We start from the raw sequence: 14,433 nt of genomic DNA on the forward strand, positions 1-14,433 counted from the left end.
ATGTCAGCACCCAAGATTTTCTTTATATTAACGAAATACGAAAAATTAAAGCCCTGACTCAGGGCTTTCCTATACTGAGTCCAATCTCCCGTTTGTTTCGCTCTATTGAACATTTTACGAGAAAATTTTCTAAGGCAATCCAGTTTAAAGTGCCACCATGGCACGTCTCTAGTAGCAGAAGATCTTATGGTGGGACAACTGCTGTTAAAGGAAGTGATAATACTTTCAGACAGAGTTGTTTTCTTTACAGAATTGAACAAATGATGCGATCTCAGGAGGTGGTACCTCAGGAAAATTACCAGGAAAGTAAGCTGAAGCCACAGCGATCTCAGTTTTACCCCTAGTGGTGGGTACCTCTACCATGATACATAGCAACAAAAGGCATAGAATCTGGCTACAAATCGAATAAGCGGAGTGGAGCAAAAAGGATTTTTTGAACCACCTTAATGACCATGACCACTCTGAAAACTAGGCTTAATCCTAGTTGGTATGTTACGCCAAGAATTAAAAAAGGCATGGTTCTTTCGTCTCACTACAAATGCAAAACACTATTTTTAATCATTTTACCTTCTTAATTTGAAAGGAATTCCTGAAATACTCAAAATAAGCTTAACATATTAAAACTCGTTTGGGAGATAATTTATTCACGTCTTGCCATATCATCCCCGGATAACCGGTTCAAGGCTTTCAATACCCTAATCCCGTGTGTAGTGCCATTGACGTGCTCCTCGTCCAGGTCAGGTACCATTTGCATAACACCGATCAACCTCCCCTGTCAAACGAATGCCAACAAGTGATCAAAAACATTTCAAGGCCACACGGTGACCAAAAAACGACTGAGTAAACATGTGAAGTTTATTAACAATCAACGAATTGCCAAATATCTTTACTCCACATGCCCCACTGACCGCCGTGCCGGTAGCCACGACCCGGTCAGGTGCTAACGAGAAGCATCTACAACACCAGGCCGGGCCGGGCCGGCCATTGCGCCCGATCAATTTCGCCAATACGAATTTTGAACATGGAAAGTGTAATCTGTGCGGCACACTTATCGACCACACCGCACATATCCATAAATGTATTGTGCCGGGGCGGCGGTCTGCAAGCGTGGTCTCTCTCCATCATCACGCGTAAACAAATAATTATGTAACTTCAAAACCTTTACGGGGTACAGATTGCCGACGACGCGACGTACCGTTTGTTGCTCTGAACATTTACGAACTAGTTCGGCCTATGGATGTGTATGATAAATACACTCGTGTACCGATTAGTGTTGGCCGGTTGCAGACTCTTTTTCTCCGGCCGACACCTTCTGTCTGGTGGCTGATGTAATATGATGCAGTTTGGTTGTTCGACTGACCGGCCCATGCTTTTACACGCTTAATCATGGATAGCAAAGAAAACCGGCTTCTATTTATCCACCTATGTTTTTTTTTCTGACGGGATTTTCCACAGCCTTGCTACGAAGCCTGTTTTAGTCGTTTGTAAAGTTTTTAAAAAATACGACTCATTGATTTCGCCGCCTACAAGAACATGGCAATTGGTAGCACCTCATTCCAACACAGCCGAAGATGGAATCGCGAATCGACAACGTTCTGATTGACGGATGGCACTTCTCCGCCATTATCACAGCTCATTATGTTGGACTCTTACCCCTACCGGGTAATGATCAAGCACTGCCCAACCACGACCACTACGGTACGACCTTAGAGCGGCGGAAGCAACTAGATGTCGCATTTACGGATACGCGCATGATTTCGAGGCAGAGTTGCCGGACGAGGATGATTGAGCCCCTCTAGAAGACTGCTGAAGTATAGCTGAAGCAGCCGTCAACGATGCAACCAACACCGTTGGGTTTGTAGAACGAAAGGTCATGTGGACTAGCCCTAGCACTACATGGCGACCGTGACAGGACTGACACGTGAGTTATTCTCGCTGATACCGGCCCACTATTTAAACCTTGTCTTCAAACATATTCATAGTGACGATTTTCTGGAAAGTCCTCGCCAAAAAAGTAAGGAAAATGCATTTGGTTACCCAAATTGATGGACCCCCGTTAGTCAGAGCCACAACAACTTTTGCAGACCCTTCGATTTTGGTCAAATTGTGGCTGAACACCTTTTGAAGACAAGGTGTAAATAGTGGACCGGTCTCAGCGAGAGTTACTCACCTATCGTTTCTTCAAAGAAAGTGTCAACAAAATTGGAAAACATACTTCAAATTCAGATATTGATCGTGATTCTAATATTTAAAATTGCATTCAAGGATACCGTTATCAGCTTTAAAATAGCAACTGGGCTTTATTAATTAGGTTTCAAAGATACTTAATAAATCAATAGAAAGATTAGGGTGACACCCAAAAAGGTTTTATTTTCGATAACTTGTTGTAGATTGATTTCTCGCTTAAAGTTATTTTTCGTTTAAAGCGTTTCAATTAATTTTGGAAATGTGGAATTTTTCATAGAAAAAAACGCCCTAAGTACGAAAATATAAGAGAAACTAGTTTGCCATCTTCGACAGAAATGTGCGATAAGTAGCAAAAGTATTCAGAACAAAGTAACAAAGTGTCCAAAAATATCAAGCAAACAAACATATCGAAGGAAAACTGTTTCTTCTAAAGGGTTTTTGTTTTGATCGATTTGCCTTAAAAGACACAGATTTTTTCATGTGTTTTATGTAATTGGTTATTTTTTTCGGAATACTTTGTTCAGAACACTTTTTATACTCTTAAAATCACACATTTTTGTCGAAGATGACAAACTCGTACCGTGATTTCGGGTGAAATTGATCACTTTTCGCAGTTTTCGGCGCCTTATTTTTGAATAATTATCGATTTGGTTAAACTCAATGCTTTGAAACAAGTACGTCCATGGCTCGCATCAGTCAACGAGGTTAGAACTTTAACTGCAAATCATTTTATTATAATAAATGTCATTTGAAATAAAAAATCAAAAAAATTACTTTCGGGGTGAAATTGATCAGTCAGTGGAATGCCTTTGCAAGCCCTGAAAATATTTTTTCCACCTGAATTAGGCACCCAAGAATGCGAAAAGCTGTGCAAAACTTCTATAAATTTGCTTAATTTTTGATTAATGGCTTCGTGGTCGTGCGGCTAGTGTCACCAAGCATTTAGTCGCATCATGCTAGGAGCGCGGGTTCGATTCCCGCCGCAGCTGTCAGGAAAAGTTTTCGGCTGTGCCACTGGGCGTTGCATGCTAGTCCGTTGTCTAGTGTCGTGCTTTCTTCAAAGAGCGAATAGCTCACTGGAAGTACTAAACGTGTCCGTGTCTTTAAAAAAAAAAAAGTTTAAAGTTAAGTAAATTCCAATAAAACGCCTGAAAGTATGCAATTTTTATACTAAATATGTGATTACTTCCGAAAAGTATGATTTTATGCAAAAATTTGAATATTTATAGAATTTTTGAAGACGAAATCAGGGTTAGCGAATACTTGGCAGCTAGAAACATTCATTCGGATTTTTATTACATTTGCGATATTGCTACGGTATCAAAAGTTTGGAAGTGTCTTTGAAGTTCGCCCAACAAGCAATTTCGGAAAATATTGAATTCAATACAGAAATATGTGACTTATTATCTGTAAAACATGTAAACTCAGCATTCAATAACCCTCGAATCAGATGATAATCAGTTTTTACTAATTGTTTTAAGTTTAAAGCGTTATTTTTGACAAATAAAAATGACCCTTATGTCGATCAATTTCACCCCACTGATCAATTACACCCGAAATCACGGTAACTTATATTTTCGTCCGTGGAGCCCTTTTCCTATGAAAAATTCCGTGTTTTCAAAATTAATTTAAACGCTTTGTACGCTTTGTTAACACCTTTTGTTAAAAAATATGAAGAAACTTGCCCGATGACAGCATATACCTAAACCTAATAGTTAGGCTTAGTGAGCCTTCGGACCATTGTGCAGCGCTGTACTGTTGAATATCGAATATGCGAAAATTGCAGTTTTGAACCATAAAACGGCTCTTAAATTTTTAATGACAACTATTATGGCTGCATTACGGTGACTCGATATGGAGAGCGTCCCACATAGCTCTGGCCCTCACAACCCGACTAGAAAGTTCTAACAAAAACATAACATAATTATAACAAATCATGATATTTATAACTCATTGTGATATAATCATGTTCAACATCCTTGGTGATTTTGAAATGCTATAACTCAATTATAACACATTATGTTTTATATGTTGTTTGACAACTCATTGTAATATAATTTAGATTTGATTCTTCGACATTTCGACAATAACGTTACCAAATTGTATCACATTTTGATAGAAACTAGAAATCCTGCAGCTAATATTCATATCACATGCTGTTATAATTTTGATCTGATTATAACAAAATAGGTTATTATCTTGATAAGACCAGTGTGGTTTTAGTTACTATTTTAGTTATTTTAACATCATCCTGCATCTAGTTTATAACACAATAAGTTATTGAAAAATATTATAACATCATAACACAATATGATATAATCTTGATATAATTTTCTAGTCGGGAAGTTCCTATCTCATGTTTCAATCGATAACAAAGACCGCCAGTTAAAAGTTGTGTGCTTAACTGGTAGTGCAGCCTGGGTACTGTTGTCCTTCTGACTTCAGCTAGATTGAGGAGGTACGTCCCGAGCGTCTGTTCTGATATCCAGCGACTGAATAAGAAAAGCTCCTCCACCGGAGGCTACATCCAAGAATCCCACCGCGGTGGTTCGGGGACCTTCAGTAGGTTGGCTCCAGAGGCACGTTCTACTCCATTTGAGAAATGTGTGCTAATTAAGGGGATCTTAGGCTAATAAGCTACTGCTCTCAGAAACCCAAAACCCGTTACAGAAACCGAAAATGAAAGAGTACGAATTGATTCAACGACAACGGCTTTAAGCGTGCAACAATGGAACTTGGAATGTATTAACCCTAGGCCAGCAAGGTAAACTGGCACAACTAACCTATGAGGCATGCTGTATAAAGCTTGAGATCCTAGGACTGAGCGAAGTCCGTTCGCCGAACTTTGGAGAACACAGATTGGCGTCGTCAGGCCAAATTCTGCTATACTCTGCCCTACAAGGCGAACACGCTCCTCGTCACCGTGGAGTTGGTTTCCTGCGTAGAACTAATGCCCACGCTGCGCTCATGAAGTGGGAATCTTAGGCTGAGAGGATAATTGTAGCCAGATTCAGAAAACTGGTTCGAAACCTTACCATGGCCAAATGTTACGCGCCTACCGCTGCTGCCGAAATGCAAGCCAAAGAGAACTTTTAGAGTCAACCGAATGCAGTCGTGGGACAAGATTCCGAAAGGTGATATCAAGATATTCATGGGCGACTTCTACGCGACGATTGGTTCCGAAAACTCGTACTATGAGCAGAGCACGTCATGGGGCGCCATGGTCTAGGAGAAATGAGCGAGTACGGAGAGCTGTTTGCAGAGTTTTGTGGCAGCAATGGTGATTGGGGAATCACTCTTTCCTCATAGACCAGTGCACAAATTTACATGGGTTTTCCGTGATGGAATCACGGAAAATCAAATCGACCACATCTGCATCAGCCGGAAATAGAGACGGAGCCTTCTTGATGTGCGGAAAAAAACGTAAGGCCGACCTTGCATCTGATCATTATCACCGATTAAGCGAGATCCAGCTGCGCATTGTTAGGATCCATCGACGGGAGGAGGAAATCAGGCGCAGGCTTAACACACGCTGACTGGAAGACGTAATGATGGAGAGGTCTTTGGTCGAGGAACTGGAGAACCGTGCTGCAGAAATTCCGGAAGGTGGAAGCGTAGAAGATCAATGAAACTCCATCAAGTACGCCTTCACCGCAACCGGCGAGAATAGTTTGGAAGAGCTACACACCCGGAGACAGTTGATCACAGATAATACCTGAAGGAAAATACCCAAGCAACCAAAAGTTCGGATAAAATAGCATGTTTGGGCTTAAAGCTTAGTTTCTTGTTGCCAAGTAGAGCGCTCAAGTAAAATTCCACCTTTTTCCGAAAGTAATTTTGACAACTGATCCAGTATGGGGAGAAACGTTACTTTTCCTTACGGAATAATAGCGCGGACTATTTTTCCGCAAGGAAAAGTGACAGCTCCATTTGATTCGTACGGGAGGCGTTACGAGTGTTACACTTTTTTCTTTACTTGCCATCTGCGAACTGCACAAGTAATTTTGAAGCGGAATCATTACTTGACCATTACTTGTCCTATCTTTTTGCACAGTACGTACGACGTGGAAACTACCCATAACTAGGAAGATGAATTGCATTCTATTCAGCTCACTTTTTAGGTAATTAACCGAACTTGAGTTCACAAAAAGTACACTTGTGTCGCTGAAAGGAACGCTATTCAGCTTAAAAATAAGCTTTGAAAAATGCAAAAAAAAATATGTTTAGTCCTCAAAAGTAATTTATTATTAAGAGACATTAGTTCATGTGGAATCCAAATTGACTAATGCCTTGAAATAATTATTGATGTTTTTTACTTACTGAGATTTGAACTCGGGTTCCCCTCGTTGAAAGCCGGTGCCTAACCACTACTCCATGTATGTGTTGTTAAGCACTGTGGGATTTTACTCAATGTGCTGATATCATATAGTAGACCTCAATCAGGTTCGTGTGTGAACTTTCTCTGAACTTGGAATACTTTTTGAAGTCGAAAGTTCGAAAGAAGTTCACGTGGAACTTCTTGTGAACTTAAACAGTTTGACATTTTCTGTTTGTTGTGGTTCGCAGTGCAAAGCAATAAATTAGGGCCAGTGTTTCGACATTAAGGAAAGATTATAAGTTTTCAGCTTTGTTTCCAGTTACTATGATTGCGTCGGTTACCGGCGCGCTGCAGCGACAAGTGAGACGGGGTTGGAAACATCCAGCAAAGCTGGAAAAAAATTATGCACAGCCAAAAAAAACTCCGGCGAAATCCGAGGTGGAAGAGTTGTGTCACCGAAGCCCCCTGGTGAAGATAGTACCTCTTCTACAATAACCTTGCAGACCGACTGAGCTGTCTGCGTGACAGTGGTGGACAATAGAATAAAGGGAATGGGAAACTGTCAGAGCTTGGGATAGATGAATCTAGAAGGAGAAATGCATGTGCAATCAACAAGTAATGTCTTTGAGGTCTAAAATTTGCAAATCATTTCTCATTATTAATATTTACGTACAAACAAAGTGAATTCGAAGGTATTCAAACTAGTGATTAATATATTTTGCCTAAAATAATGCTTCTATTATGCTTAGATACTATATACAGAATATCCTAATAGTACGGTACAGAGGAGACGGTTAGTTATTGGAATTTTGCCAGTAACAGGTGAGAAATTGTTGAACTTATCAAAAGTGCTTTATTCATGCAATTAACTATAAACCCTTAAGGAACGATTGAATGCAGCAGGCCACAGCAACTAGTGCCGAAGGACGTAGAGAAGACACTATATATGCACTAAACGTAAGATATTTGTATTTCTAAAACTTAACCTAAAACATGCCCTAAACCATAAAACTATATGTGCACAGGAATTTAAAACGGACCTGAACTTCGGACGAATAAAGGCCGCTACGAATTTGGAAGCATCCAACGTCTTTTCTTTGTTGCCGTGTCACGCAAGTAACAAATTTTTAAATTCGTTTACCGAAGAACGATGTCGGACTCGGCCAATGCTGCTGCCACTACTGGTAATCAAGGTAAGAGCTTAGCTAATCAATCTGAAGACGCGCATGTAGACCCCCCTAACGAACCCCAAACGATGAACCCAAATAAAGATACCCTTCTCAAACCCGGTGGGGACAAAAAGGCACCCTCTGTCAAAAGTAGGTCGTCGAAAAGTCGGGAACACAATGTCCCTTCCCCGCGGGACAAACAGTCTGAAACGATCGGTCACAGTTGTCAAACGTGTCGTTTCGCGGATCACAGCCGGATGGTGCAGTGCGATGATTGTGATGGTTGGCACCATTACAATTGCGTGGGCGTCGATGATCGTATCGCGAAAAAACAGTGGCGGTGTGTGAAGTGTGATGATAATCGGAAAGTTCGTCGCAGTTCCAAAACTACGAGGACGGAAGCGCCAAAAAAGAAGGCTACAGGCAAAGCGAAGAAGGAATCCGGGACGAAGCAACCAGATCTACAGGAACAACGGAAGCACCTGGGGGATCAGCCGGCAAAGTGTATAAAGGCAGCATCGGTGAAATCGGGAACTTCGCGGAAGTCGTCCAGAGCACAGCTGGAACTGCAACTGCAAAAACTAGATGCTGAGCGAACCCTGCTGGAAGATAAGAAGAAGTTAATAGAGCAGCAGTACAGTGTACTCCAAGAACTCGCCGAACTCGATGAGCAGGTCGAAGGCGCAGAAGACGGTGATGAAGTAGATGGGGCTTCCAAAGTGGAGGATTGGCTGCGTGACGGAGTTAACTCGGACACGGATGACGAGAGCACGGACTCAAGCGAAGGTGCAGACGAGGACATCGGAAGTTCATCGGAGGAAGACATCGATGACGATCCTCAAGAAAACGGATCGAAATTCAATCCGATTCGGCGCTCTACACCAAGGATGGACCCTAGGAGCATGCAGAAAAGTGTTACACGCAGCAACCAGTTAAACTGTAGCCTGAACCGTAATCAACTCGCAGCTCGTCAAGTTGTTGCGAAGGATCTGCCACCTTTCACAGGGAACCCCGAGGAGTGGCCGATTTTTTTCTCCACCTACGAAAGCACGACTCGGATGTGTGGCTACACCAACGACGAAAACATGATTCGGCTGAGAAACTGCTTGAGAGGAGACGCCTTCGCCGCAGTGAGGAGCTTTTTGCTTCATCCGTCAACTGTGGATAGAGCGATAAGTGCCCTAAAACTGCGTTTTGGGCAACCGCGTTTCGTGATTCATTCGCTGAGGGACAAGATAATTGCCATGCCGCCGCTGAAGCCAGATTCAATCAACAGAATGATCGACTTTGCGCTGGCAGTTCAGAATCTCGAAGCAACGATCGATGCGTGCGGACAGAGGGACTTGATGCGAGATACGTCGTTACTGGGCGAGCTGATTGGAAAGCTCCCTGCTTCGATGAAGCTGGAATGGGCAAGGCATACCCGCAGCCTGCGGAAGGTCAACCTGGCGGCCTTCAGCAAGTGGATGTACGATATGGCAGAAGACGCTTGCCTAGTTGCCGAGCCGCGCAGGAATCAAGAAGTACAGCAAAGTCAGGAACCGCGCAAAAAGTCAAAGGCATTCCTGAACACGCACACCGATCAGCCAAGCTGGAAGAAGGAGGATCACCAGGCATCATCAACAAGTATGTCCAGATCTACAGGGACACATAAGAAGGTCTACTCTCAGGCCTGCACCGTCTGCAAAGGAACTTGCGCCACTCTCGCTAAATGTGGAAGGTTCCTAGGGCTGTCTTATGACGGACGGTGGTCTACAATTCGTGAAGCTAGAGTCTGCAGGAAGTGTCTGAAGCAACACAAAGGAGGCTGTGAATCGAAGCAATGTGGCGTGAGCGGATGCACCTACAAGCACCATCCCTTGTTGCATAAGGAGCTGAATGCAGAAACGGCGGCGGTAGTGAAACCACAACGTGAAGAGCAGTCCTGTAACACACATCAGTCGGGGGCAAGTCCCATCCTTTTCCGTTATGTTCCAGTCATAGTGTACGGCTGTGGAATTGTTGTACACTGTTACGCCTTTCTGGATGACGGATCCTCGAAAACGCTCATGGACGAAGAGTTGGCCAAGGAACTGAACCTTTCCGGAGAACGCCATCCACTTTGTCTAAAATGGACTGGTGGTTTGCATAGATCAGAAGACGAGTCACGCAGCGTTCAAATTGACATCTCCGGACTGAAGGGAAAGCGCTTCCGCTTTGAGGACGTTCGTACCGTTACAGAGTTGCAGCTACCCAGTCAAACACTGGATGTTCAGCAGCTACAGTCGGAATACTACTACCTGAAGGGGGTTCCCGTAGAATCCTATCGTGACGTCCGGCCGAGACTCCTGATCGGAGTTCAACATGCACACGCAACGCTGGTGAGGAAGAGTCGCGAAGGAAGGCCCGGTCAACCGATCGCTATTAAAACAAACCTTGGCTGGACGATATACGGCGGCGCTCCGGCAGAACAATCTGTGAACATGGTTCATTACACAAATCACGTCTCTTGCTGCGATCACGATACCGAAAAAGCTGATGAAAATCTCGGTCAAGTGGTGAAGGAGTACTTTTCACTCGAAAGCCTTGGCGTCACATCACCAGTCAAACAAATTCGTTCCCAAGAAGATGAGCGCGCTATGAAACAATTGCGGGAGCTTACCCAGTTCAACGGTGTGAGGTACGAATCAGGATTACTATGGAGGCGAGACAGCGAACGTTTACCAAACAATAAGGCGATGGCATTGAAACGCTTCAACCATCTGGAACGCCGCATGGAGAAGGACTCTGAACTAGCTCGGATAGTGAAAGAGAAGCTGATAGAATACGTTACCAAAGGCTACGCACGTAAACTAACCACAGAAGAACTGGCAGAAAACCACGAACGTGTCTGGTATTTACCAGTTTTTCCCGTTGTTAACCCGAATAAACCAGGCAAAATTAGACTCGTCTGGGACGCGGCTGCTACGACGAATGGAGTCTCGCTGAACTCTGCGCTCCTGACCGGACCAGACTTGCTGGAACCGCTAATGCACGTGCTGTACAGATTCCGGCAAAATCGTTTCGCAATTTGTGGAGACATACGTGAAATGTTTCACCAAGTCGCTATTCGCAACGAAGATCAGCACAGTCAACGTTTTTTCCTGAGTGACGAGGAAGGCCAGCCTGAACCCGGCACTTACGTCATGCAGGTGATGACTTTTGGGGCCTCTTGCTCACCGACAACTGCCCAGTTCGTAAAGAACACGAACGCAGAACGCTTCAGCAAAACACATCCAGCTGCAGTCACAGCGATCGTACGGTGCACATACGTAGACGACATGCTCACCAGTACTGAAACAGAGCAAGAAGCAATCGAGCTAGCGAAATCCGTCTGGTTCGTCCACAAGGAAGGAGGATTTGAAATCCGCAATTGGATGTCCAACTCGCCCACAGTTCTGGCAGCCCTCCATGGCGACTTGAATCATGAAAAAAGTCTCGACTTATCGTCCACTCTCGCAACTGAAAAGGTGCTAGGCATGTGGTGGTGCACACAAACGGATTGCTTCACATACAAGATAAACTGGAGCAGGCTTGGCGAAGACTTGCTGACTGGCGAACGCTACCCCACAAAGCGAGAAGTTCTCCGCACCATGATGACGATCTACGATCCACTGGGCTTAATCGCTCACTACCTAATGTTCCTAAAGGTACTGCTACAGGACATCTGGCGAACGGGTATTACTTGGGACGAGACAGTGAATCGAGAGTGTTTCGAAAAGTGGCAGATGTGGTTAGGGCTTCTTCCAGAAATCGAGGGTCTCCAAATTCCACGCTGCTATCGCCTTCAAACATCAGCGGGAGAAAACACGGAGATCGAATTGCATACCTTTGTTGACGCCGGTGAAAACGGCATGGCCGCCGTTGCGTATCTCCGTTTCGTGGAAGCAGGGACTGTTGAGTGCTCGTTAGTTGCAGCGAAAACGCGTGTAGCGCCGCTTAAATACCTGACCATTCCTAGATTAGAGCTCCAAGCGGCCCTCATTGGCGCAAGGCTTGCGCATTTCATTGTCCAGGGATTGGACCTTACAATCTCTCGATGTGTCTTCTGGTCAGATTCCAGGAACGCGCTCTCGTGGATACGCGCAGATCATCGTAGATATAGTCAATTTGTGGCTGCCCGTGTTAGCGAGATCTTGGATCTAACAAACGTTGCTGACTGGAAATGGGTTCCAACGAAATGGAACGTGGCGGATGAAGGAACCAAATGGCAGCGACGTCCTTCACTCACAGCTGAAAGCAGATGGTACAAAGGGCCTGAATTCCTTTGGCAACGAGAAGAAGAATGGCCTTCTGTTCCCGTCAAGCTTGAAGAGACCACTGAAGAGTTGCGCGCCACCATTCACGTCCACTACGAAACGGCAAAGTCGGAGTTCCCGATAGAGAGATTCCGTGACTGGAGAAAGCTGATACGTACGACGGCACATATTTTCCGGTTCATCGCGAACGCTCAGCCGAAACGGTTTCCTCGGCTAACGTGCGGTATCACAAAAGAGGAAATGCGCAACGCAGAAACCTTCCACTTTCGGGCTGCGCAACAAGAGTGTTTCCAAGAAGTGTTGGCTGTTCTCCATCGGAACGATAGCAAAGTGGCGATCCCTAAACGAAGCACGCTATACAAGCTGAGCCCCTTCATCGACGGACAAGGTTTGCTGCGCATGGCAGGCAGAACCGCGGCGTGTGAATACCTATCACCGGACACTATTAATCCCATTATTCTACCTCGTGACCATCGGGTAACGCACCTCGTAGTACGAAGTTATCACGACAAGTTTCACCATCAAAATCATGAGTCAGTGATTAACGAAGTACGCCAGAAATTTTGTATAAGTCGACTGCGCCGCGTATACGCAAAAATAAGGTCTCAGTGCCAACGTTGTAAGTTGCGGGATGCACGTCCACGTCCTCCAGCTATGGCAGATCTACCTCCCTGCCGACTGGCCGCCTTTGTCCGACCGTTTATCCACACCGGAGTAGACTATTTTGGTCCCATGGAAGTATGTATTGGGAGAAGGGTTGAGAAGAGGTGGGGGGTCCTACTAACATGTCTCACCATACGCGCAGTCCACATCGAATTAGCTAGCTCATTAACGACTAACTCCTGCATTATGGCACTGCGTAACTTTATTGCCCGGCGTGGAACTCCAGCTGTATTTTACAGCGACAGAGGAACCAACTTCATTGGTTCTGAGCGCGAACTGAAGCAAACTTTGAAGGCAGTAGATCAGAACAAGATGGCACAAGAGTTCGTCAGCTCAACGACATCCTGGAGCTTTAACCCACCGGCTGCCCCTCATATGGGGGGAAGTTGGGAAAGGCTGGTTCAGTCCGTAAAGCGGACCCTGTCGGAGCTCAAACCGTCTCCCCGGCCAAATGATGAGGAATTGCGGAACGCGTTGATAGAAGTCGAAGGTATCCTCAACGCTCGACCTCTGACACATGTACCCATCGAAGACGAAGCAGCTCCTGCGCTTACACCAAACCACTGGCTACTAGGAAGCTCCGATGGAACCAAACCTTGGTCTTTGCTGGAGAATGACTCGATCGCGCTGAGACGTGGCTGGCATCAATCCCAAGTACTCGCCAACCACTTCTGGGAGAGATGGCTACGTGAGTACCTGCCGGAGATAACAAGGCGCAGCAAATGGCACAAGAAGGCCACGCCGATCGAGGAAGGTGATATCGTGCTGATCGTCGATCCGGAACTCCCGAGAAGCTGCTGGCCAAAGGGACGCGTCATAGGTACAGTCAATCGGGACGGGCAGGTACGTAAGGTAACTATTCAAACGATGAAAGGTGTCTACGAGAGACCGGCTGTGAACGTTGCGGTACTTGACGTCAAGGGGCAAGAGAAGTTGGTGAACTCAGAGGCGGAGTTCCCAAACTGGGGGGGACTGTCACCGAAGCCCCCTGGTGAAGATAGTACCTCTTCTACAATAACCTTGCAGACCGACTGAGCTGTCTGCGTGACAGTGGTGGACAATAGAATAAAGGGAATGGGAAACTGTCAGAGCTTGGGATAGATGAATCTAGAAGGAGAAATGCATGTGCAATCAACAAGTAATGTCTTTGAGGTCTAAAATTTGCAAATCATTTCTCATTATTAATATTTACGTACAAACAAAGTGAATTCGAAGGTATTCAAACTAGTGATTAATATATTTTGCCTAAAATAATGCTTCTATTATGCTTAGATACTATATACAGAATATCCTAATAGTACGGTACAGAGGAGACGGTTAGTTATTGGAATTTTGCCAGTAACAGGTGAGAAATTGTTGAACTTATCAAAAGTGCTTTATTCATGCAATTAACTATAAACCCTTAAGGAACGATTGAATGCAGCAGGCCACAGCAACTAGTGCCGAAGGACGTAGAGAAGACACTATATATGCACTAAACGTAAGATATTTGTATTTCTAAAACTTAACCTAAAACATGCCCTAAACCATAAAACTATATGTGCACAGGAATTTAAAACGGACCTGAACTTCGGACGAATAAAGGCCGCTACGAATTTGGAAGCATCCAACGTCTTTTCTTTGTTGCCGTGTCACGCAAGTAACAAGTTGTCTGCTGCGGAGCAGCCTTTGAGCCACACAATACGGATGATTTGCGTTGATTACAAGTAAGTACGTTGAAATATTATAGTGAAACAAAGTGTACTTGTGAAATTAACACAAGCTGCGAGCGCAGCCGATTTCCGAGTGATTTAATTGAATGAGAACTTCTCCCCGGCCC

At 44.6% G+C, this 14,433-nt stretch overlaps 2 protein-coding genes across 2 annotated transcripts in view; one reads left to right on the forward strand and one right to left on the reverse strand.

Annotated features, from left to right (window-relative positions):
- LOC109431560 (protein obstructor-E) overlaps nucleotides 1–14,433 on the reverse strand; it is a 51,936-nt gene that overhangs the window by 20,217 nt on the left and 17,286 nt on the right. The gene's annotated exons all lie outside the window — the stretch shown is intronic.
- LOC134285262 (uncharacterized) lies at nucleotides 7,637–13,664 on the forward strand. Its single transcript, XM_062845758.1, has 2 exons — nucleotides 7,637–13,457; nucleotides 13,545–13,664. Exons 1-2 carry the CDS (start codon nucleotides 7,656–7,658, stop codon nucleotides 13,647–13,649), a joined length of 5,907 nt encoding a protein of 1,968 aa, XP_062701742.1. The 5' UTR covers nucleotides 7,637–7,655; the 3' UTR covers nucleotides 13,650–13,664.

The sequence above is a fragment of the Aedes albopictus genome, chromosome 1, assembly GCF_035046485.1.
Source record: "Aedes albopictus strain Foshan chromosome 1, AalbF5, whole genome shotgun sequence".
Lineage (NCBI taxonomy): Eukaryota > Metazoa > Arthropoda > Insecta > Diptera > Culicidae > Aedes > Aedes albopictus.